The sequence below is a fragment of the Taudactylus pleione genome, unplaced genomic scaffold, assembly GCF_031769625.1.
Source record: "Taudactylus pleione unplaced genomic scaffold, aTauple2 ptg000005l, whole genome shotgun sequence".
Lineage (NCBI taxonomy): Eukaryota > Metazoa > Chordata > Amphibia > Anura > Myobatrachidae > Taudactylus > Taudactylus pleione.
In genome coordinates this window covers 16606429-16632342 of record NW_028284408.1, presented here as the reverse complement: position 1 = coordinate 16632342, position 25914 = coordinate 16606429, and the positions used below count along the sequence as shown (strand labels likewise).

The 25914-nt window shown below is 43.4% G+C and overlaps 2 protein-coding genes across 2 annotated transcripts in view; one reads left to right on the top strand and one right to left on the bottom strand.

The window, feature by feature from the left end:
• The window catches only part of GTF2F2 (general transcription factor IIF subunit 2), a 214517-nt gene that overhangs the window by 82522 nt on the left and 106081 nt on the right, over positions 1-25914 (bottom strand). The window lies entirely within an intron of this gene.
• Positions 16404-21103, top strand: KCTD4 (potassium channel tetramerization domain containing 4). Its single transcript, XM_088477189.1, has one exon. The coding sequence runs from the start codon at positions 16727-16729 to the stop codon at positions 17504-17506; it is 780 nt and encodes a 259-aa protein (XP_088333315.1). The 5' UTR covers positions 16404-16726; the 3' UTR covers positions 17507-21103.

The following is a 25914-nucleotide window of genomic DNA, read 5'->3' as shown; positions in this document are numbered from 1 at the left end:
GCCGTGGTAACTGCCATAGTAAATGTCTGTAAGGCATTAACTACTTAACTGGCGTTGTCACGTGATGCGACTGGAGCCAGAAGTGATTCATTTGGCAAGTTCACATAACGTGTGACCACGCCATCCAGCTCTGCCCCCAGGCTTCTGCAGAGGAGACTCCCCGGAAGTAATGCGGTGGTCTGACACCGCCGACATCACTGCCAGAATCATGCCCCAGAATCATGTGCGAATGGCACTCTGGGGTGCATGGTCTTAAACTAAAAGTGCGAGGAGGGGAACATATTTCCGAGCACAAATATGTTGATCTCCGCTGCGGTCTGCAACAAGGTGAGGGGTCATCTGTTTTTTTTTTTACATATATACTGACACATGGGGAGGGAGGGGCTAAACTGATTGTCCCTGCGGGTGAGGGTGGGGGCTCTGCCACGGGGACCTATTACCTCTAGGGGGGTGTGAGTTGATATTGTTGGGAATCTTTTGACACCGGGGCGGGGCTATTTTTGATGAGGGTGGGAAATGGAATTACAATGGGGGCCTGTGGACACAGGGGTTGGTTGTGGAAAACATCCCCTAGGTATATATTTTTTAAATAAAATATTTAAATCTATTTTTTTTTATATTTTTTTAACTTAAAAAAAACCAACAATTTCTGTGCAGTTTTCACAGTAAAAAATTTGTCAGTTAAGTGGTTAAACTTATTTTATATATATTAAGAATATCTAAAAAAAATATTAGTGTACTAAGCGGTCACTTGCATGTAAGGAATTTAACAGAATAAATGTATTGCAATGATAATTATGAGACTAAGAAAGATGTGGTTATAAGATATGATGTTTTATTCATCTGGTAGGCACAATGCTCCAGTCTAAACGTTCAGTCTGTGTAAAATTCCAGATGCTGGAGTAGTTGCTAGGATGGTTAGATGGCTCCTTTAGGGTGCCTCTATCTGTAGTGTGGAGTGTCACTACGTCTCCTGTATGGCAGCTTAGGTGCAGCAACTGAATGTGTTGAAGTTATTCCAGATTGGATTGTCAAATAAGTATCAGGGTGGTTGGTGTGCCCTTTGAGGGGGTTACCTTCCGTAAGTATACCCTGTGTCTTATGATGAGACTGGTGTGATGTCACACCTAGGTGCTGCAATGCTTCTGGGGATGTGAGGACTACCTGACTGTAAATAAGGTGCCTTTCCGTATGTGCAATGGGTCATACGTGTCCCCCCACTGTCATGTGGAATGTAGTCTGTTGACAGTGTGCAGCAGCTCGGCGTTCCGCGTATGTGGCTTACCAGTGGGCGTCTTCAGTGTTCTGTGCAGCCTCCTCTGACCTCGTGGTGTCTGAATGGGGAGACGTGGATGGTGATGTCTCTAGGACCAAGTCCGTGGCACAGCCTTGAAGTCCAGCCGCGGATAGTGGATGAGATGTATCATGCACCCGGGGTTGTGGGTTTGCCATGTATTGGATCCTGAGCAAAAAATAAGTCGCAGCAGCGTGAGGCTGTGCACTAGTCTCTCTGTCTCTCCTGTGCTCAGTGTATGACGTGGTCACGTGTCGACGCGTTTCGGCCAATAGGGCCTTCTTCAAGAGTGGGTTTGTGCAGATGATCTGCTTGATATGCTGTGGATCAGCCAATCATCTGATAAATGGGTGTGTCAATGTTTAGATCACGTGATTCGTGACTGCAGTGACTATGGATCTATGGACCAGGGATAATGTGTCCTTATATCTATTGTATATAATGCACATGAAAAATCTAAATATATGCATGTAATAACGGAATTATGGGGATCTCTGTAGGTATATTGGCTATCATAAACAATCATTATAATTTCAATATCAAAAAATGTATAAAACTGTGTCAAACTTTTTGTTTTATATGGTAGTGTGTGTAATTTTATAAAACCTGATATATTAATTGTAACAATGCTATGGTTTTTGATGTATATGAATATATCATGAACAGTGCGTTGCTGCTACGAGTTCTATAGGGTGATACTAAGGGGGTAGGCACTATAGGGGAAAGTAAAATGTACATATGGAGATGATTTTAATTAATTAAAATACTATTATTAAATTCAATGTTCATACCTTTAGGGGTCATGGTGTGTAGGGTGTAGACCCATTTCATTTCCTGTTTATCTATGACTTTCAAATGATCACCTCCCCTCCAGTTGGCCTGTGGCTGCTCTATTGCCATGAAGAATAGATTTATGGGGTCTGAATTGTGTACATTTTTAAAATGTTTAGATACACTGATTGTCATAGCCAATTTTATATTTCTGATGTGTTCGTAAATACAATTCTTTAGTGGTCTGATTGTCCGACCTACGTATTCGAGGCCGCATTCGCATCTCAAAAGGTAAATGACACCTCGGGATTCACATGACAAATTTTGTTTGATTTTGAAATCCTTGTTAATTGTAGATGAGTGGTGATGTGTCAATTTCTTACTGATGCGGGTGTGTCTCACCTTGCAACCTGTACATTTTCCACAGTAGTGAAAACCCCTTTTTGTTCTATATTGGGTAATTGTTTTTGAATGAATGTCTTAGGTGGGATGTGTTTTTTTTTACCAATTTGTACTTTATATCTGGGTCTTTTCTGTAGATAATCCTTGGTGTTTTGCTGAGAACTTGGTTCAGATCTTCATCTTGTAATAATAAATCCCAATGATTCTTTAAGATTTGTTTGACTTGGTGGCCTGACTTATTGTATTGAGTGATAAATTAGACCTCTTGTTGATGAGGTGTTGTCGTTGTTGTATTTTTACTCCCTGTTTTTAATAGTATGCTCCTATCCATTTGCCCTGTTTCTATGAAGGCCTGTTGTACTAGTGAAGGATTGTATAATTTGTCAGTGAAGTGTGTGCTTAGTTCAAGTCCTTGTTCGTAATATTCCTCAATCTTGGAGCAATTTCTACGGATTCTCCTAAATTGCCCTTTAGGCATATTCTCTAGCCAGCTCTTGTAGTGTCCACTGGTACCGTGTTTCCCCGATAATTAGACCTACCCCGAAAATAAGACCTATCCCTAGTTTGGAAGGATGGCCCAAAATAAGCCCTACCCCGAAAGTAAGACCTATTAAAATAAAAATTTTCCGGGTCCCTGCACTACCGTACACTAGCCAGCTCTGCCCCCCGCATGTAGTACCGTATGGTACTACGGTATGGTAAATGAAAGAGCTGGAGGAGGCTACCCGGCCGCTCCTCCACCAGCTTATGGGTATTGTAGTCAGACTGCTGAAGTCAGCGCGCGTGACGTCATGACGTCACGGCGCGCCTCTGAAGGTGGACTACGGAGGAGCCGCGCATCGTGGATGAAGAAGCCGCCTCCCGATTCTTCTGTAAAAAGGTAAGTGGTCAAATGGAAATGGTTGCAATCAACACTGTGGTGGGGGGGTGGGGGGGTTCGGGCTGGAGAGGCACTATTCAACAATAGGGGTGGAGAGAGAGAGGCAGAGGCTGCAATAAACAACAGGGGGGGGGAGGGAGAGCACAGGCTGCATTCAACAACAGGGGGGGGAGAGGGAGAGCACAGGCTGCATTCAGCAACAGGGGGGGGGGAGGGAGAGGCAGAGGCTGCAATTAACAACAGGGGGGGGAGGGAGATGCAGAGGCTGCAATCACCAACAGGGGGGGGGAGGGAGAGGCAGAGGCTGCAATCAACAACAGGGGGGGGAGGGAGAGGCAGAGGCTGCAATCAACAACAGGGGGGGGAGGGAGAGGCAGAGGCTGCAATCACCAACAGTGGGGGGAGGGAGAGGCAGAGGCTGCATTCAACAACAAGGGGGGGGGAGCATAACGGTCATCATTTTATTTATTATCCTGTCTGTTTTGACCCCCAGACATGAGTGCAAAAAGGAAGAGCTATACCATTGAGAACAAGAAAGCAATTGTGGAGGACTCACAGGGAAAGAATCTTTCAGCTTTCTGTAAAGAAAAGATGGTGGATCTCCGAATGGTCCGAAAATGGTGAGCGGAGTACAATAACCTCAGTCAACAGGTGGATGAGGGAAAAGCTAAGAAGCGCAGGTCTGGATCAGGTCGGCAACCCTTATATCCTGAGCTGGAAGACATCATTGGTGAATGGATTGCTGACAGGAGAGCAAAGGCATTGGTTGTGCGCAGGGCTGATATTCAAGCATTTGCCCTTGCAATGGCACCACAGTTCGAAGTGGTACCAGAAGGATTCAAAGCATCACAACACTGGTTGGACGGTTTCCTTCAGCAATATGAACTGTCTCTAAGAAGATCAACAACACTGTTTAAGCTGGAAGATGCTGAAGTTATTAAACGTGCACTTGCATTCAAGTCCTTTATTGATGGGATCGACTTTTCTAAATATCAAACCTGCAATATGATTGCAATGGATGAAACTGCAGTGTTTATGGGTCAAGGATCTCAAACGACAGTTCATCACAGGGGTGCCACGTCAATCTACATTCCCACCACTGGCTACGAAAGTGCACGAGTTACTTGTGTTTTGGCAATTCGTCTGGATGGAAAGAAAGCCACACCTCTAATCATCAGTAAGGGCAAGAAAGATAAGATTGAACGTGTTTCAGGCATTTACGTTCTTGAAACCGAAAAAGCCTGGTGCACACAAGCAGTTATAAGGAAGTGGCTGGATTTAATGCTGCCACTTGTTTTGCGAGGTAACCAAAGAGGTCTGCTAGTCTGGGATTCAGCCAGCACTCACCGCGCTAAAGACATGAAGAACTTCCTTGCAGAGAGAAGAATAGATCAAGTAATGATTCCCGCAGGAATGACTGCCTATCTCCAGACACTTGATATTGCAATAAACAAGCCATTCAAGGACCATTTGCGCATGGAAGTCAATGACTACATTGAAAATAGAATGGAAAGAAATCAGCGTGGAAACTTTGTGAAGCCCCGTCTGCAAGAGGTCGTGACTTGGGTGAAGAAGTCATGGGATAAAATTACTGACAGCTGTGTCGCCAATGCACTACGAGCAGGCTACCTGGACAAGACATGCTCATTTAAGGAGAGCTATATTGCTGGACATGACAGATTGGGTCCACTTCTTCTGCAGGAAATGGAGGTGCAAGAAATCCATGCCGGAGTTCGGGTTATGGACACTTATGACGATATTGTTGAAGAAGATGACATGACCATTTTTGAATAAAGGTAGATTTTTTTGTTCACACTTACCTGTTTATTGAAATTGTTGTCAATTTTAATTAAAATAAGCCCTACCCCGAAAATAAGCCCTATGGTGTTTTTTTTGACCAAAAAAAAAAAATAAGACAGTGTCTTATTATCGGGGAAACACGGTAGATAAAATGTAACTACTGACATCTACATTTTTCTTGTATGTCCGGGTGTGTAGTCTATTGTTATCAATGTAAATCTCCAGATCTAGAAAGACTACTTTGTCTCTGCTGATCTGTGTGGTGAATCTAAGAATATCTTAACTTGTCACTGGATATCTAGATTGTTTTGCATCACTTGGCAACAAAAAGAAAGGTTGAAGCTTCAATACAATTTAGCGACTTAATTGGAAGGTTTAAGAGAATGCTGGATATGCCACAACGTCTTGTTTCTATGAGAAACTGTGCTTCAACTTAAACCTTTCACTAAGCACTGTCTTATCTTCAGGAATACAAAGAATCAAAAAGCAAACAACTCTGATTATCTTTCCATGCTAGTCACCTATACATTACAAATGAAACGGAAATGCAACTTCACGTAACAGACATTTTAGTTTAATAAAATGACAAATAAAGGGAGGTGTGTCACTATTTGGAAGTTTATTTTAATGAGAACTTAAATGACATGCATTAGGACCTACTACTCACTGTAACGGTGAGGATACCGGGTTTAGGTGTGCATTATTCTTGGCCATTGCCCATCATCTCCTTGAGAAGGGCAGCAGCTACATCTTTTGCACAGTGCCCCAAGTTCCTTTAGGAGTTTCTTGGATCGCACAGAAAATACACAATAGTGAAAATACAATAATACCTTTATTTTATACAGCACACACTACAGTCATGTAAAAACAGTAACTACAAACTATATACAAAATATAGGATATGGTTGTAGTCAGTGGTCGAGGTGGGAATTTTGAAGTGGGGGTATGGGCATTCAGTGTATATGCGCGCCGAAGGCGCACACAAAATGGGCGTGGCCAATGAATCATGGGACGTAGCTATGTGTCAAGAAGGGTGTGGCCTATCAAAACAAGGGCGTAATGTACGCCTGAATAAATATAATTATCCGTTAGGCGCCCATTACTTTAAACATGCCCCAGTGGAACTGAATTTCCCTCATAGGTTTTGCAAGAAGAATTAAAAAAAAAAAATAATAAGTTTTGCATGAAAAAAAATAAATATATGCACACTCACTGGCACTCATAGGGAAAAATCAAACACATATGCCCCTGCTGCAGAAAATAAATAAATCACATAAGCTTTGCATGAGAAAAAAGAAAAACACGTTGGCACACATAGGGGGAAAAAAAAAAAATACATATAGGCTCCCACAAGGAAATAAATTGCATAAGCTTTGCATGAAAAAATAAATAATCACAAACACATTGACACCGTTCAGAAAAACAAAACACATAGGGCCTAATTCAGCAGCGATCGCAGCTCTACGAATTCGCACGGAACGCAGATGCGATAATATGCTATTGCTTGCCAAAGCACTACTGCTATCTCACATATGTTTACTGTTGTTCCTCTGCATAAACATCATCGACGCACATCAACCACTCACGCAGCAATTACAGCAGGTCTTACCTGCCGCTGACACTGCAACTCTTGTCACACGCAGTGGTCTCTGAGACTACGTATGTAATCACAGTGGCTAATTTATATACACCCAAGCAACGTTGTTCAAACAGACAGGCACGCCTGCGGTTTTTCCGACCACTACCCTGTCGTCACCCCCAAACACTAACAGTCTGTCACTGACTCTGATCATACACATTCGCTAAGGCAATCGCTTGATCTATGTATGCACTTGCGATTGCTGCTGAATCAGGCCCATAGGCCACACAGGAAATAAATAAAACACATACAGGGGAATTCAATTATTCTGGGTGGTGCCTATGGTAATAGGCGACCAATGGATCAATTCAAATGCTGTTCACCCACACGCATTAGTGTGGGTGACACATTGCTATGCACGGCTAAACCCAGTGCTTCTGGGTGCTTCAAAAGTAATGAACCGAACACCCGAATAAATATAATTAATCCGTTGGGCGCCCATTACTTTAAACATCTCCCAGTGGACTTGAATTAACCACATAAGTTTTGTAAGAAGAATTAAAAAAAAAAAAAACAACACACATTCCGTCCACATTGGGGGCAATTCAATTAAACATGATGTGAATAGCATCGGGAAATAGTTCCCAGAGCTATTCAGTTGTTCCCCTGCGCCCGGAACTTAGACCCGTATCCAATTAGTTTTGTACCTGCGATAACGTTTCACCTGCAGCACTTTTTGCCTACATTGTGTGTTTTGGCTGCGAAAACTTTTTTGTGCATGCCCCCGCTATTCGCCGTATTCAATTCTGAAAGATGTGAAAATGCATCCCGGTGAATATCAAACAGGCGAAAAGTGCTGTCAGATTTGGGGAAATCAGCCTGACACCCCCCAAAAGATGCACTAACATTGGGGATCAATATAGATGTGCCCGAATAGCCCTAATAAAGCTGTTTGAGGTGCTTAAGTAGTGTCAATTGCTTCTAATTAGCGTCTTTGCACAAGTGGTGAAGAATAGCATTAAGCAGGTTTTTTTGGTGGAAATAAGTAGTCCTGTCAAATTTGGGGTACTTGAAAATGGGTGCAAGCATGGTTTAAAGTCACTAAAGTGAGGTTTTAAAAAAAAAGCACATTCAGCAAGCACCAGCATCATAAAAACACCTCACCCATACTTGCAGACCCCCAAAAAGTCTATTTTACTACTTTTTATGTTAGTACCCTAACTTTGTACTTTTTCGCCCCCATTTTAAGAGTAATTTTTTGGGATGTTTCTCACTTTTTTTAGGGATTTTTTTGACGCAGTTATCCTTTCGGTGGCTGTCCCAAGGGTGCTGAGAGGATTCCCCACCTTTGCACCCTAAAATTAAAAAAATGCACTTTTTTCTTATCATGCTATTCAGAGGCAAATCTTTTTCACCTAATTACATTGCATTTTCGCGTACGCGGAAACTATTGGAATTGAATACGGAGATAGGTTTCCGACTGGCGAAAAGTCATGATCGGCTATACTTTTTCGCGGATTTCAGCTTTTCTCGGCTAATTGAATACGGGCATTAGACGGGAAATGCCAGTTAGTGCACCTTAAGCCAGGTGTTTAGGCACGCTAACTGGTGGGCATTTTCAAAGTAAAGTGCCTGTTGCAATATTATCAGCGCCTCAGTAACTGAAAAACAGCATCATGGACGGCACTTTAGTTGGATTTCTGCTTGCACCCGCAGAAGAGTGCAAGCATAAATCCTTTAGATAGGTTTAATAGCGCGGTCAATTGAATAGCTCTGGAACCAAATTCCCAGCGCTATTCAACATCACACTTAATTGAATCGCCTGCAAAAGCACCGATAGGAAAAGAAAAAAATACATAGGCTACAGGAATATAAAAAAAAAAAAAAAAACACATACATTGGCACAGATAGGAAAAGGTTGTGGGGCACACAGGGGCGGTGAGGCGCACAGGGGTAATGAGGCACAGAATATGATTATAACCTAGCAAAGGGGATGCTGGCGCTTAGAATACCGGAGCCGGAATCCAGACACCTGTCAGGATCCCAGCGCTGGCATCCCGACTGCCGGCAATTCGAAGGTAAGTAACAGGGATAGGGGGCGGGTTAGGCACTAGAGGGAGGGTTAGGTTTAGGGTGTGGGGAGGGGGAGGTTAGATTTAGGCCTCGGGGAGGGAGGGTTAGAAAGAGGGAAAGTGATGCCAGCGTGAGGTAAACAGGGGTAGCGAGGCACACAACAGGGGGTAGCCAGACACACTAAAACTGAAATCCTGTAGTACTCACCTGTTGCTGCTGTCACAGAGCTGAGGTGGAGCTGTCTGAGGGATCCACCCAGAGGAGTGAAGTAGAGTAGTGCAGTGGCACCAACAGCTGTACTAGAGACAGGAGGGGGGCTGCCCCCTGCAGTAGAACCAGGCGTCAGGGATCCTTCAGCAAGCTTACAATCCCCTTCACCACGGAGGCCAATATGAGGGGCTGTTAGGCTGCGACTCCTGTCTGGGCAGGCTGACACAGAAACCGGCGGGGGATGGGCACACACAGGCGGCCAATGACTCTGTTCTGACTCGCAAGTTCTGAGGAGATTCTTCCAGCGGGGGACGGACGGTTAACAGTGCGGATGGATGGGGATAGGCGCGCGGGAGGGCGGGCAGCAGCTCGGTGATTGACAGCCCAGGATATTCACTAAACCAGCCGCATAAATACACACTGCGGCTGGCTAAGGGGGATGTCCTAGGGGGAAGAGTCCCGCGCAGCCCTCTATCGTGTAAATTAGAGAGAGAAAAAAAAATCCTAATTTCTTGAAGTGACGGTATGCCATACCGCTGCATCCTGTCACACTTCAAGCACTGGTTGTAGTATTAAACACACTCTGAAAGCCATACACCCCCTAAAACAGTGAGCCTTTCAGTAATAGAAGTAGCAATCTGTTATGGATTCAATTGGAATAACCGCCTGTACTGGGGAAAGTACCACTGTGAGGGAGGCTACTAAGCAGGGTCCCACTGAAAGAAATGCTACTGAGCGGCTTCGCACTTCTCAAGAAGCATCTACTCCAAATTCTGGCCACTTGGGCCTGCGATTTGCTGATCCGAGCCACTCGGACATGCTACCAGTCATCCCACTTCTTTGGGTGCACTAGGTTCACCGATCCATGGACTTCTCCCAATGAAGATGGTGCTCACTGCTGCTGAACTGAATAAAAAGTACAGATGAGCTGTTCAATTTTGGCTCGGATCTTCCCGCCATATTCGGATCTCTGTGCAAAGATGTCCGTTAAAGATCACATTTTGCCTCGTTCTGAGATCCGCACTTGGCGAGCCAAAACCGAACCACTCATTTCTAGTAAAAAGTACGGCGTTCGTTCTTTTAAAACCGATTATTTTCCCACGATGATCTCACACCCATGTGTGTGAGTTACAAAGTCCTAAGCCCTTGTAAATGAAGGAACTGGCTACAGATAGTTAGTGGGCCCGTCTTCTCCCTTATGTCCCCTACTGTTTTGAGACAACAATGTCTAGCAAAATCCACTCTGGAACAATGTCCACTCCATTATGTTGACAAGGGAGTTTGGCTTTTCAGGTGTAATAAAACTACCCACTTTAACCTCTTGTATGCATTTATGATATCACAGAGCATTCAGCTTATCCTGACTTTCTGTGTGGGCTTGAGACAGGGAGGTGTGTGGGGACTGACAGTTTGGGACTTCCTGTGGTGGGTCCTAGCAGCCTAGACAAGTTGCCTGGTTGCATGAACACAGGATAGCATACCTAGCCTCACATAGGGGTCTATTTACTAAGCAGTGTTAGGAGAAGTGAAAAGTGAAGAGTGAAAAGTGATAAGGTGCCAGCCAGTCAGCTCCCAACTGTCATTTTTCAAACACAGCCTGTGAGATGGCAGTGGGGAGCTGATTGGCTGCCACCTTATCACTTTTCACTTCTCCTAACACTGCTTAGTAAATAATAGACCCCATAGTCACACTGGATAACAAGACATCCTAAGCCATGATACATAATCAATTTACCTATGGTGATGAAGTAGTTTCATGTGTAAACATATGTCATATGCATCATGTAGTTAACATTCAAGTATTAGAGAAATGATTCAACTGATAGGGCAAAGCAGAGATATTAAAAGAGGGACTATTACAACAGGCTCAGATTCATCAATATAATGTCCAATGTACAGTCTTGTCCACATTTAATTTGCATTATAATGCTCTATTGACACAGAGGCAATGTGCTGCATAGGAGAAAAGACAGCTATTGTCCCCCACCACATGTGCACGCTCCACTAATTATGCATCTGTTCCTCCTGCACTTGGATACCGGATTATAGATAGACAGTTAAAAGGTCAACAATGTCTAGATAGACACCAGATGTTAGACAGGCAATAGGTCGGCAGGGACAAAAGGTCAACAAACTAAACATCGACATAACAGAAGGTCGACGGGTACAAAAGGTCGACATGATCAAAAGGTCGACACTAAAATGGTCAACACATTATTATTTTTTGTTAGGGTTAGGCACTTAACCCAACGGTTAGGTTTAGGCACCAGGAGGAAGGTTTAGGCACTTACTGGAGGCTTAGGGATAGCCACTAGAAGGGGTGGTTAGGGTAAGGCACCTAACCCAACGGTTAGAGTTAGGCACTAGGAGGGAGGGTTTGGGTGAAGATTAGGGTTTGTGTGTCGACCATTTTCGGGCAGACCTTTTGACCCTGTCAACCTTCAGTGTGTCGACCTTTTGCCTGTCTAACATCTGGTGTCTATCTAGACATTGTCGATCTATTAACTGTTAATTTTCATACCACATCCCACTTATATACTGAGACACAGAGAACAGCCTGGAAAGGGTCATTACACTGAGATGAGCTGGACTGGGGTCCTCGGGTCATCACAGTAACTATGTAGGATTGTATTATGTATATAACTGTATATCTGCATATTTGCATTCATTAAAGAGGAAGTAAAACTAGTTATTAGCAAATAAAGATAATATACAAATAAAATAATATTTTATCAAACCACCATATTTCTCATTGCCACTGGCAGTCACAGCTATCAGTGACAGTCCCAAGGCAGGACATAACTGGACTTGTTGCCGAGGTGAAGTCACCAATCAAACAGAATTTTCATAATGCACGTATGTAATGTACATATAAAAATATTGAATATTCTTAGCTCTGTAAATGTAACAAAAAATAATACAGAACGGACATTCATTACAAAGCCTTGCACTCCCCGGGCACATTTATTTTTAATTTAAAAGGATGGTGACGGCATTGCCTTTCTGGAACATAAAAATATTAAAAGGTGTCCATCTTAACTGGAAGCACTTCTTGGCGTAGCCTTGTTTTGTTACTCTACTATTTCTTCTCAGAGACTCATCAGATCTTTAACATTTTCAGCATTTAAAGAGAATAGTATGCAGAATAGCAACAGATATATTCCTATGCTAATATAAGTGGACCTAGGATAATTACTCTCACCACACTCTTACGCAGCAGTAGGCAGATAATCAGAGATGCAGTCAAGACGGTTTTACAGCAAAATGCCTCGTCAAGAAGGCAGTGTAATTAACAATTTAAGGGATACAAGGCATCTATACCACCTCTCTACTATGTGTTTCAGCTGCATTACCTGTACCAATAGGCCACGGTGCCAAAACCATCCTGGCCAGGTTGCAAATTATGTCTTCAGTTTTATCACCCAAGATTACATTTTCAATAATCTACTTGTTATAACTACTTTTAGTTTGTGTCCAAGAACATCCTTGACAGACATCTGTTTGTCAAAACCAGTCCTCCCAATCCCGCCACTTACACAATATCTCCAGGATCCCACCCTCTGTCAACCTAGAAGCCATTAAAACTCTCATTCATTCTCTCATCATTTCTGCCTTGATTTTATGGTCATCTGCTACTCTATGGTCTCCAAAACACCCACATCACCCCTCCTCAGTCTATCCGCTGCCAACCTCATTTTCCTCTATCACTGCTCTACATCTGCTCACACCTTTGCCAGCCGCTCCATTGACGCCCACGTTCCCCACAGAATCAAATACAAACTACTGCTACATGTTACGTATACCACCGTGACCAGCAAGGCACGTGGTCCATATTACGTTGAAGGATAGGATTGGTGCCACTCCTGGATAAGATATAACAGGTGTGGTTTGCATCCTCAAGGGGTTAGGGTATCCCCTAAAAAAAAAAAAAAAATTATAAGGCTAAATATTTGCAAATGATTCATAAATGGTAATTCATTGTCTACAGCATTTGACGCGTTTCACAGGTCACAGAATGCCTCATCAGATTATGCTTTAATTGCAGGGTTCAGGCATATGACGACATTTTCAGGTCTTTTTTGCCAAATTCAATACGATTGTGCATCATGTGCATCAGTGCTGTGTAGTGTTGTTCCCGCAACTCTGATGCACAGGGCTGTTCCCAACAGCCATCTTAAACAATTGTATTAATTTTGCAAAAAAAAGACCTCGAAAGGTCATCCATAAGCCTGAACTCTACAATTAAGGCATAATCTGATAAAGCGTTCTATGACCCACAAAACACATCCAGTGTTTGAGGAAATTAAATGCCATTTATGAATCGTTGGAGTATAATATTAAACTTTTTATTTCCTAATACATGGCTGCAAAATATAAAAAAAAAAAAAAAAGATATTTATAAATTCCGTGTTCCAAGATTTAAGCAAAGTCCCTGCTCCAAACAAGCCACCACACCACAGTGGCCCTCACTTTTGTCTTTTATGTTTTGTTCTGTTATTCCCACTGTGTATCACGCATCTATAAATTGCTTATCTCACCCACTGTAACCTATGTAGTGTGTTCAAGATGACGGTCTTGTCTGGTACCTTCATAATTCATAAGTAGTATGAACATGTGCCTGGTATCTTGTTAGTTTCTTATTTCATATTTACCCAATGTTTGCGTTATATCCATGTACTACTTATTTCGCACATTGTAACCTATGCACAGCGCCCAAAATGGCTGACTCGCTTGGTACTTCTGTACATTGAACAATCCATGGATTTAACGACTTTGTGAGTAACTTGTTTCCCACTCTCCGATTCAATATTTTACCATTTTGTTTCATGTATACATAAATTGCTGTCCTTTAAACCCATGTAGTGTGCCCAAGACTGCTCCCTCTCCTGGCTTTCTTGTAGATATATTGAACAATTGCATGCATCTGAGGAGTATGTAAAAATCTTGTATTTCATATCTCACTTTAGTATACGTGTGAGCACTTCCAGGAATTGCCTATTGCACCCAGTGTAATCTATGCAGTGCATCCTAGAGAGCTGCCTCGCCTGCTACCTCTAGGTGTAGAATGAACAATCCAAGCAACCAATGACTCAGTGGGTCCATTGCTATCATGCTTTGAGCACTTTGTACTCTGTGGCTTGTATTTCATATGTTGCTTTTCATATTGTCTGGGATTCCTCTTATTCACATACGATACCCTTTACCACTTCACTTTTTCACTCCCAATAAAGAATTCCTCTCCTTCTTGATCACCTAACTCTCGCCTTCTGGATTTCTCACATGCTATCTCAACCTCTGGAATGCTCTTCCATACTCAATAAACTTGCAGCCAACATTCCAGTCTTTAAAAGGTGCCCTTAAAGCTAGGCTTACCACACTATCCTTACTAAAGACTGATCTCTTCACTGAAGCCCTTTACCCCTCCACCCAACTTTGCAAATTCTGCTTTCCCTCTCAATAAATCACTACTCCTCTGTGTCCACCCATCCCTTAAAAAGTAAGCTCTTGTGAACATGATCCTGTACCCTTTTGGGGGGATTCAATTAGCCGCAGGACTTACTGCTGGATTTTAGGTCACAGGTTAAGTGACCAGACATATTCAATTACTGCCCCCAGGAAGCCCATAACTAGCCCAGAGGGAACACTTAATGCATATTTCTGCTTGCACTCTCCTGACATGCAAACAAAAATCTGCGTTAGCTGGCGCTTCTGGGGCTAGCCACAGGCTTCCTATGGGCAGTAATTTAATACCTTTGGGTAATTAACCTGGGAGCTATGGCTTACTGCACATTAGCCGGGGGCTTAATTTCGGGAAATAATTACATAGCTCCAGGCACTTAACCCAGGAGCTAAAACCATGCATTAAGTCCTGTGGCTACTTGAATCTGCTTACTGTGACTTATTGGAAACACCCAGTCCTGCATCAGTTGTAATCTGAAATCGTGTGAGTCAGTCTGAATACTGGCTGGCAGGGCGACGTGAATTATCGGAGTTTGAACGGGGCAACTTAGTGGGTGCCCGACAGATGGGACATTCCATTTCCAAAGTTGTGCGGCGATTCAACATTCCTCAATCTAAATTGTGTACATGGAAGGCATTACCACACACTGAGGATAGCACAGTGGCAGACCACGGGTGCTTAATGATTATGACCAGCGGTGTCTGGCCAAAATTGTCTGTGGTAACAGACAAGTGACACTGGCTTAAATCCTCTTCACATTCAGTGCAGTAGGTACCAGACAAATCCAGCAGGTCAGTGCAGCATTCTTTAGCTTCCATGGGATATGGAAGCAGAAGACCCACCAGTGTCCCTGTTATCACTATGACACCAGAAACAGCACCTCATCTGGGCTTGTGACATTGCTAATTGGACTCTAAGATCATGCTACATGTTGTCAGTCGTCTATAGGTCACGGTTCCAGTTGTTTCAGGCTGATGGTAGGGCTTAGGTCTGGTGCAGACCCTATGAGGCTATGGACCCCAGTTGTCAACTCGGGGTGGTTCCATAATGGTTTGGGGTGTGTTCATATGACATGGGTTGGGTCCGCTGATCTGCCTGAACACATCATTGACCAGTAACAGCTATGTTGCATTTTGGTTTATGATCATGCAAACATTGGGGGGTGAGGAAATAGAGAAACAGCTAAAACAAGAAAATGGTGTAAGCTAGATTACTGCAAACAGGCGAACGGGGGGGGACAGCCAAATCAGAAAACAATCAAATACCTACTCTTACCTCCTCCCTACCCCCAGTACCGCCTGTCCATAACCCCTCTTGGTCTCCAGTACTGTCCCAAATACTATCTACCCTTACTTCCTCCCTGCCCTTACTCCCCTCTACCCCAACTGCTGCCTGCCCTTGACACCCACCACCCCCTCCGCTTGCAATTTACCCCTGCCTACCCCCAGCACTATATTACAGTACTGCCTTTCCTTACCCCCTCTACCCCAACTGCTCCTTGCCTCAAACACCAGCTCTACCCCAACTGCTGCCTGCCTCAACCCCAAGCTGTACAGAATTTATAAGAATTACCAGTACTGAAAATTAGAGTGTGACTTGCCATTGTGTGTAGGCTATTTGTGATGGTCTATTGTTATGTGGGGAGACATATGGGTGCTTAAAATCATATATTGTGAAGGGACCCAGAAGCAGCGAAGTAGGACCCCAATGAATTAAAGTGATGGGTTACCAGTTCAACATGAATGATACAGATATGGATTAATTTCTATTGTTCATAAACCGATGTGCTGCTTTTTGTGTTGTTCTAGTAAAAACAAAAGAAAGTGAAACAGTCAGTAGTGCTGAGGAGGGTGGAGGAAGAAAATGCACATGTTCCAGTGCACAGTTAAATGTAAATGCTCCTTTTCCCATCTGAATAGCTGCTATCTCACTGTGTGCACAGCTCATACGCCACCTACAGCATACCCGAGCTGACCGTCGGGCAATGCTCGCAGCGTACTCAATCCATCACCGGAGCAGGTCTGAGGGCGAATCTTTTTATTGTTTATTTAGCTTTGGAACGAACCAGTTGCCTGGGCAGCAGCTGAGGAGACACGGCTCCCGGGCAGCAGCAGCAGCTGAGGAGAGACTGATCCCGGGCAGCAGCAGATGAGGAGACACGGCTCCCGAGCAGGGGCAGGAGCAGCTAAGGAGACACGGATCTCGAGCACCAGCAGCTAAGGAGCCCGGGCAGCGGCAGCACAGGAGCCGCAAAGAATGGAACGCGGCAAAAGCCACAAGCGGGAGAAGGAATGCGACGAGAAATGCCCCAGCACAGAGGACGGGATCCCGGGCAGCACGAACTGCAAATCGCCGCTGGTCACCCTGAACGTGGGCGGCTACCTTTACATTACACAGCGGCAAACGCTGGCTAAGTACCCCGACTCGTACCTGGAGGGGGTGATGAGCAGGAGGATATTCTGCCCCATAGACGCGGACGGACACTACTTCATAGACAGGGACGGGCTACTGTTCCGGCACGTTCTGAACTTTCTCCGGAACGGGGAACTCTTGCTGCCCGAAGGCTTCCAGGAGAACCACCTGCTGGCGCACGAAGCGGATTTCTTCAAGCTGAAGGCGCTGAACGAGGCAGTGAGAGCCCGCTGGGAGCGGGAGCAGCAGGCGGCCCGGGAGACCACCTTCCTGGAGATCACTGATAACCACGACCGCTCCCAGGGGCTGCGGATCTTTTGCAATGCCCCCGACTTCATAGCCAAGATCAAGGCTCGCATCGTGCTGGTGTCCAAGAGTCGGCTGGACGGCTTCCCCGAGGAGTTCTGCATCTCCTCCAACGTCATCCAGTTCAAGTATTTCATCAAGTCGGAGAACGGCACCCGGCTGGTGCTGAAGGAGGACAACACCTTTGTCTGCACCCTGGAGACGCTGAAATTTGAGGCCATTATGATGGCCCTGAAGTGCGGCTTCAGGCTGCTGACCAGCCTGGACTGCTCCAAGGGCTCCATCGTGCAGAGCGATGCGCTTCATTTTATCAAGTAACTGCGTTATCGCCAGACAATGGGTGGCGAGCAGCAAGCTCCCTTATAGCAGAGTAGTAGCAGCAGCCTGAGCAGTACCTGGGGACAAGTAGGACTTCTCGGCCAAAACCAGCCTAGGACCATGGGTACTCCATAATGCGGGTGTTACATGTATATGTGCTGTAGAGACCCTGTGTCACTATGGCACAGTATGTAACATGTATGGAGAGTTTGGCTGAGGTATAGCCCTCAGCTTCAGCACAAGACTTTATCCCGTCTACAATTAGTATTTATTATGTTATCACAGTGCAGACACTGAAGATGCATCTGAGGGATATTTGCTTTTCACAGCTGCTGTTTTTTTCTCTCTTTTTCTAAAAATGGTTTTCTAGAGATGATTCATTTAGAGGTAATTTTCTGTGCATGAATTTCCAGGGTCCTAAAATGTGACTGTTACACTGAGGTTACCCGAGGTAATATATATCAGTATTTGCAGAGCGAAAAAAATAATTGCTCTGGTTTATTCAAATACTTATGGGTCCAGCTGTTGAAATTGTTAATTTGTTTTGAATTATTACTTTAAGTAAGAGGGAGCTGGCAGTTCAGCTGTTATTGGAACTAGAAGGGACAAGGGAACTTGTCCCACACCAGTTTTAAAGCCACAGGTTGCTTCTGCTTCTAGAGAGTATGTTTTGCACTATTACAGAGATAAAAAAATCTTTTGACAATTTAAATATAATTCTGTTGTTTGAAAGTATGTCATGTCAGCCATGGTCACAGAAACGCTATACAGTACTGCAGTGTAGGTTTAGGCATCAGTTACAAAATAACAGTGTTTGGATGAATTACAAATCACCTGTCCATGCAGGAACTAATTTTCCTCTATAATAAAAAGTAATCAATTACTATATTCCCTTGAAAGTTAACAGATGAACTGACATCCTATGCTGGTTATACAATAACAAATAATTTCCATTATAGGTACTAGAGATTCATAGAAAAAATAAATTCAATGCAAAATCATTGCTTCCCTAATGTTGGGTACACACTTTGCAATATATCACTCATTTTACATTAAGCGATATATCACGAGTGCATCTGCAGGTGTTCAACCCAATATATGTTTGTGAACGACGTAGTTCACAGACATCAAGTTGACCCTGCAGCACAGCTGTGGCTGTGTGTAAGAGCAGCCCACAGCCCGCCCGTACACTTACTGTAGAGACCGCCTATGTTGACATCTCAACTAGGCGGCCAAATTTAAATTCCAGCCCTGACACATCGAGCGGTCGGTTGGTAAGTTTGGATAGCTTACCAATAGGCCGCTGTGACCTAGCATTAGATATACAATATAAATAATGTGGCCCATACATCAGAAATTACAAAAAGGTTTACTGATTCTGCATCTCCCCCTGTAGATTTAAAAATTCTCCAAATCACCAATATGCTCCCATACATTGCTGATATGCATCAGCGATTTACAGGTCATTTTCAGCAATGAACGGATCTGTCAATCGCGAAAGGCTCATTCACTAGTAACAGTCTGCAAAACGGCTGATCGGCTCCATACACTGGCAACCTACAGCCCTGATTTGGTCTGCGAATCCAACATATTGGACAATCTTATTTACCGATGATCACTTTTTGGTCGGAATTGGTAATCAGTGAACTCCCATACCTTTGCAGATTGCCAATTTTTTTTAAAACATTTTTTACACAAACGCAGAATTGTCCCAATTGATTGCAGATATATGGGCCCCAAACATCGCTGGCAGGGACTCACTGGCAGGTGGTGTGGCTCTCCTATTTGAATTTTGGACTGTCACACACATAGCACACAGTCACTGCAGAGAGACTTTCCAAACTCCCTGTACATATATATCTCAATGAAGGACAGAGGCTGCACACAAAACTGATTCAATCTAAAGGTCCTGGTTGTGCAAAATAACACACTCACTCAAACATTTGGGAATGGGAAATATCAGCATTAACACAGTCAAGATAAAGAGGCCTTCAATACAGAAAGTTACATTACATCCAAATTTCTACTTAAATCACTGAATTTGAGGGTGCATGTGTTATGTATGCGAGTGTGTGTATATATAGAGATATACAGTATATTTTATTTTTTTCCCCGGATAATTTAGCAAAGTCCCAGCTTAGATAGGATCATGCATAAAAATGCTGGGTTGCTCTGGTTGCGGATTGTGCCTAGCCTGACCTCAGTGACTTTGATAGAACTTCAAAGAAAAAGATAGATACATTTGTTAATTGCTTTACAAGCAACAGTGTTCTAGGTGATGCCAGTATAATTTTGAGTGAAAAACATCAGAAAAGTGCAAATGTAGGCAGAGGTGCTGCTACCGGGAATATGACATCTATGCACTAAGTTGTAGTGCAGGGCAAAACAGTTAAGCAACTGCAGATTAATATATAATACATTTCAACCTGAGCAGCCAGTCATATAACAATCTCCAATGAGAAATACACAGAGCATGATAGCATAGCTGGGTTGCACCAGTTCTGAATGTATAATGTACATTAAATATATGAACTGGCAGATCTTATTTTGCTGTAGAGACATTTAAGGGTAGACCTTGCCAAATCCAGTTGTTAGTTATCCAGCTATAACTGTAAATCTATACTAAGAAGTCTAAACAGAAGTTGGAACTGGGTCAACGCACTTCTTTGGTAATGAATTACAGCAAACAAAAAGTTGATTTGGCAGACGCCAACGTCAAGCTGTGTAGCAAGTTTTCAAACAGAATTAGAATGCAAATAAATGTGTAGCGCTGAAGTATCAGACTTCTAAACATATTATATCCTGCAATAGAGTGTTTATGTACATTTCTAATAGTGTCTATAGGGTACCGTAAGTGCATTCTGTATGATATTCTGACCAATGTAATATCCCTACAGTGTCTGACAATACAGGGAGGGGAGTGCTGCTGAATACTGGACATGGTAGAGACAGTCAGTGCTATAGAAAGGTCTGATCTTCAGTAAGCGTTGTGTACAGTATTACATCCGCATGTCACCTGTAAGATGTGATTTGGCATAGGTGGTTTTGGGGGGAGGGGGGATCCATGAGATATTCTTATGTATTTACTTTGCTAATTTGTTTTTAGTATATATAATAATATAAGATAGCAAGGTTATATCAGATTGGCCTGTATAAATGGATTACCTGGCTACAGCATAGGATGCATAAAGCAAATTACTAGTAATAGACTAAAATCAACTCACAGGTATCGAGCATTAAACCAAGAAAGTCTGTAGTGCGTGATGAGGGCAGATAGTTTAGGCAAGAGAGAGGTTTCTGTGTATTTTCTGGATTGAGCTGACTTTCAGTGATACTATATGATGTATTGTGGAATATGGGAAAAATTATGTAAAAAGTTAAAGTACCTCTTGTGAGCTATTTTCTTTCTAAACAACAATCAGCTCAGAAATCAGAAAGATCTAACATTTGTACACATTCCACAGATGTCACAGAGAGCTGTCTCTAGCACGGCACAAAATTCACATTTGCTATGCAGACTGAATACTGGTTTGCTCCCATTCCAATATGTTTATGTTTGATAATGATCTATGTTTTAAAGAACAAATAAAAGTTATTTCCAAGGTTCCCACGTCAAATGCCATTATTTGCAATTATTACATTGACACGGGATACCAATAAAGCAACAAAAAAAATAAAAAATTCAGATTTACATGTAAATACCCAAAATTTTTCAATAGACTAGATCCTCATCTATTTTATATTTAAGATGGGATACATCTCACAGACTTTCCATCAGTCATGCAGTACCGTATATACTAGAGTATAAGCCGAGTTTTTCAGCACAAAAAATGTGCTGAAAAAGTACCCCCTCGGCTTATACTCGAGTCAAGTGTAGCGCTGACCGGACGGAGTTCGGTCAGCGCTACACACTGCCAAACACACAGCCGCCGGAGCCGGCAGCTGCGTGTTTGGTGTAATCAGCAGCCGCTGAGAGTCTGTCAGACTCTCAGCGGCTGCTGCCGCTCCCACTGCGGGAGCCATCTTCCGGCTCCCGCAGTGGGTGATGGGAGACACGTCGTCATGACGACGTCTCTCCCATGCAAAGCGGCCGGAGGAGCGGACAGCGGTGGGACCAGGAGCGGGAGTTACAGGTAAGTGATTTTTTTTTTTTTATTCTTGTCACGTCTCTCTCTACTGGGGGGGGGGGGGGGAGACTACAGGGGGCACTACCAGGGGGCGATTACTGCAGGGGACACTAAAAGGGGTATTACCACTGGGGAACTACCAGGGGGGGATTACTACAGGGGGCACTGCCAGGGGGGAATTACTACAGGGGGGGATTACTACAGGGGGCACTAAAAGGGGGGATTACCACTGGGGGAACTACCCGGGGGGATTACCACTGGGGGAACTACCAGGGGAGGATTACTACAGGGGGCACTACCAGGGGGGGATTACCACTGGGGGAACTACCAGGGGAGGATTACTACAGGGGGCACTACCAGTGGGGGATTACTACAGGGGGCACTGAAAGGGGGGATTACCACTGGGGGAACTACCAGGAGGGATTACTACTGGGGGCACAACCAGGGGGAATTACTACTGGGTCACTACCAGCTCCTGCCATTTCCCACACTAGGCTTATACTCGAGTCAACAAGTTTTCGCAGTTTTTTGGGGTAAAAGTAGGTACCTCGGCTTATATTCGGGTCGGCTTATACTCGAGTATATACGGTAAGTTACCATTTACAGGGTTCTAAAGGATAAGTTTACATTCAGGTTTTGTCATACTCTACCAAGCCAGCGGGTAGAGTCTGTCATTCAAAGGGTTGGCAGTTCTCCTGGACAGGAGTGGCATATTTACATTCTACCTAACTAATCACATTGTTCCAGTGAGAGATACTTGTATAGAATAAAAAGAATAAAAGGTGAAAGAAATCAAAGAGTGGTAACTGGTGTAAGTAACAGAAAAACTACCATAAATGCAGTGACATGTCACATAAGTATAGCATCACTAATCCTAAACTCTTCATTTCGATCAATAAAAAACTTTTCTAGAATAATAGTAGTCACATAACATATTTTACCCAACTGGCAATTAAAGAGTTCTATCCTTGAAGTACTGCTTCTAAATGTCATGCCTCCTGCAGCTGCCAGGTTTTATATCTAGTTTTACTGAGAACTCCATGCTCCTCCACTGTTGTAGATATATACTGTGATATTGTCACTACAACTATTGCTGAAGATCACTTAAAATCCCTTATAAGTACAACCATAAAGGACCTCCAGAGTCACCTCCTATATCCATCGGCATATCATTCAGCTGTGTGGCATCTCACCATATCATGAAGAACATGGCTTATAAAACGCACTGTGCTCTGTTTTTTTTCACAGGTACCGAAAACGTGTTGTTCACACACGTGCAAAAATGGTGTAATTTGTTCTCTCTCCATGTATGGAAACATACATGTTATTTCTCCATATGTTGCCAATTTTTCTGCATTAGGAAATGTACATCAGAACATTTGCAACATATGTAATCAAACATTAGCTTGTATACATGGCTAGTGAAATGCTTAGCTTCTTGGATATATGGGATTAATAACTGTATTTTTCTACCCACCTCCCACTCGAGAGATTTTTGGTTATTTGCATTTTGGATATGAAAATCCTGTGTACCCTCGTATTTCCTAAACTTTGTGTCTGTTTACATTGGAAAGATCAAATGACTACTGCATGACTGAAGAAAAAGGTATTTAATACAGAAAGTTACATTACTTCCAAATTTCCACTTAAATCACTGAATATGAGCGTGCGTGTGCGCGCATGTACGTGCATGATATATACACACACACAGTCAGGTGCATAAATATTGGGACATTGACAGAATTTTCATATTTTGGCCTCTATTCACCACCACAATGGCTTTGAAATGAAACAAACAAGATGTGCTTTACCTGCAGACTTTCAGATTTAATTTGAGGGTAATTACATCCAAATAGGGTGAACGGTGTAGGAATTACAACAGTTTCAATATGTGCCTCCCACTTTTTAAGGGGCCAAAAGTAATGGGACTCTCAACTCAAAAGCTATTTCATGGACAGGTGTGGGCTATTCCCTCACTATTTCATTATCAATTAAGCAGGTAAAAGGTCTGGAGTTGATTCTAGGTGTGACATTTGCATTTGGAATCAGTTGCTGTCGACTCTCAATATGAGATCCAAAGAGCTGTCACTATCAGTGAAGCAAGCCATCATTAGGCTGAAAAATCAAAACAAACCCAGAGAGATAGCAAAAAAATTAGGTGTGGCCAAATCTGTTTGGAACATTCTTAAAAAGAAAGAACGCACCGGATAGCTCAGCAACACCAAAAGACCCGGAAGACCACGGAAAACTGTGGTGGATGACAGAAGAATTATTTCCCTGGTGAAGAAAAACCCCTTCACAACAGTTGGCCAAATCAAGAACACTCTCCAGGAGGTAGGTGTATGTGTGTCAAAGTCAACAATCAAGAGAAGACTTCACAAGAGTGAATATAGAGGGTTCACCACAAGATGTAAACCATTGGTGAGCCACAAAAACAGGAAGACCAGATTAGAGTTTGCCAAACAACATCTAAAAAAGCCATTACAGTTCTGGAACAACATCCTATGGACAGATGAGACAAAGATCAACTTGTACCAGAGTGATGGGAAGAGAAGAGTATGGAGAAGGAAAGGAACTGCTCATGATCGAAAACATACCACCTCATCAGTGAAGCATGGTGGTGGTAGTGTCATGGCGTGGGCATGTATGGCTGCCAATGGAACTGGTTCCCTTGTATTTATTGATGATGTGACTGCTGACAAAAGCAGCAGAATGAATTCTGAAGTGTTTCGGGCAATATTATATGCTCATATTCAGTCAAATGCTTCAGAACTCATTGGACGGCGCTTCACAGTGCAGATGGACAATGACCCGAAGCATACTGCAAAAGCAACCAAAGAGTTTTTTAAGGCTAAAAAGTGGAATGTTATGCAATGGCCAAGTCAATCCCCTGACCTGAATCCGATTGAGCATGGATTTCACTTGATGAAGACAAAACTGAAGGGAAAATGCAGGAACTGAAGACATTTGCAGTAGAGGCCTGGCTAGCATCACCAGGGATGAAACCCAGCGTCTGGTGATGTCTATGCGTTCCAGACTTCAGGTTGTAATTGCCTGCAAAGGATTTGCAACAAAGAATTAAAAAGTGAAAGTTAGATTTAGGATAGTCAGGTTTGTCCCATTACTTTCGGCCCCTTAAAAAGTGGGAGGCACATATAGAAACCGTTGTAATTCCTACACCGTTCACCTGATTTGGATGTAATCACCCTGAAATTAAATTTGAAAGTCTGCAGTTAAAGCACATCTTGTTTGTTTCATTTCAAACCATTGTGGTGGTGAATAGAGGCCAAAATATGAAAATTCTGTCAATGTCCAAATATTTATGCACCTGACTGCATATATATATATATATATATATATATATATATTTATTACACACACATACATGCACACACACTTTTGGCCACATCTGTCTGACTTCCCTTCTCTCACTCAGATCTGTTTGCAGAGGCGTAACTAGATTTTTTGGTGCCCTGTGCCAGAAAGAGCATTGGCGCCCCCCTCATTTTTCAAAGGGACATAATGCACCCAAAAAAGGGGAATGGCCTCATGGGGAAGAGCCAGGGAAGAGATAGGGGAGGCCAGGAGATGCTGGGGTTGAAATAAGAGTAAGCTACAAGTGAGAATGATAATAAACAGAAATTTGATAAGCCCAAACAGCGTCCCCTGACCTGTGGTGCCCTGTGCGATGGCACCGGTCGCACTACCCTAGCTACGGCCCTGTCTGTCTTGCTCACTCTCGCACTTGGAGGGATTAGTGCGGAGCATGATATTTTTACAACTGCGCATGCACTGATCAGACACATAGACCGTTACATAAAAGAATATATATAGGAATTCCAGACAGAATTGGGTGCAATACAACACACAATAGTTTCACCCAGGGGTGATCCAGCAAAGCCTCGCCGGTTTCTCCAGTACCCCAGAGTTGGATGTAGCCTTTTGTTGCTTTATGAATTGCTTGATTCAGCCAACCCAATGGAAGTATATGGGGATAATGGTAAGCAGCACTAAAATATGAGATATGGTAAGAACTTACCTTTGTTATCTCTATTTCTACGAAGTCCATAGGGTTCCACAGGATACTTTGGGGTATAGGTGATGACGTCAGGCATCGGGCACCATAGAGTTAACTCTTCAGCCTCCCAGGATGCATCAGGGTCCCCCTCCTATACCCCGCCCCCGAGCCAAGGCATCTCAGTTACGTACCAAGCCATAGGCCGGAGGAGGAGAAAGTAAAGAGAGAAGAAAGATCTGAACACACACAAGAATCACATTCTC

What these genes read in the sequence shown, in the direction of transcription:
- KCTD4 (XM_088477189.1), top strand. Translation starts at nt 16,727, where the DNA reads ATGGAACGCGGCAAAAGCCACAAGCGGGAGAAGGAATGCGACGAGAAA.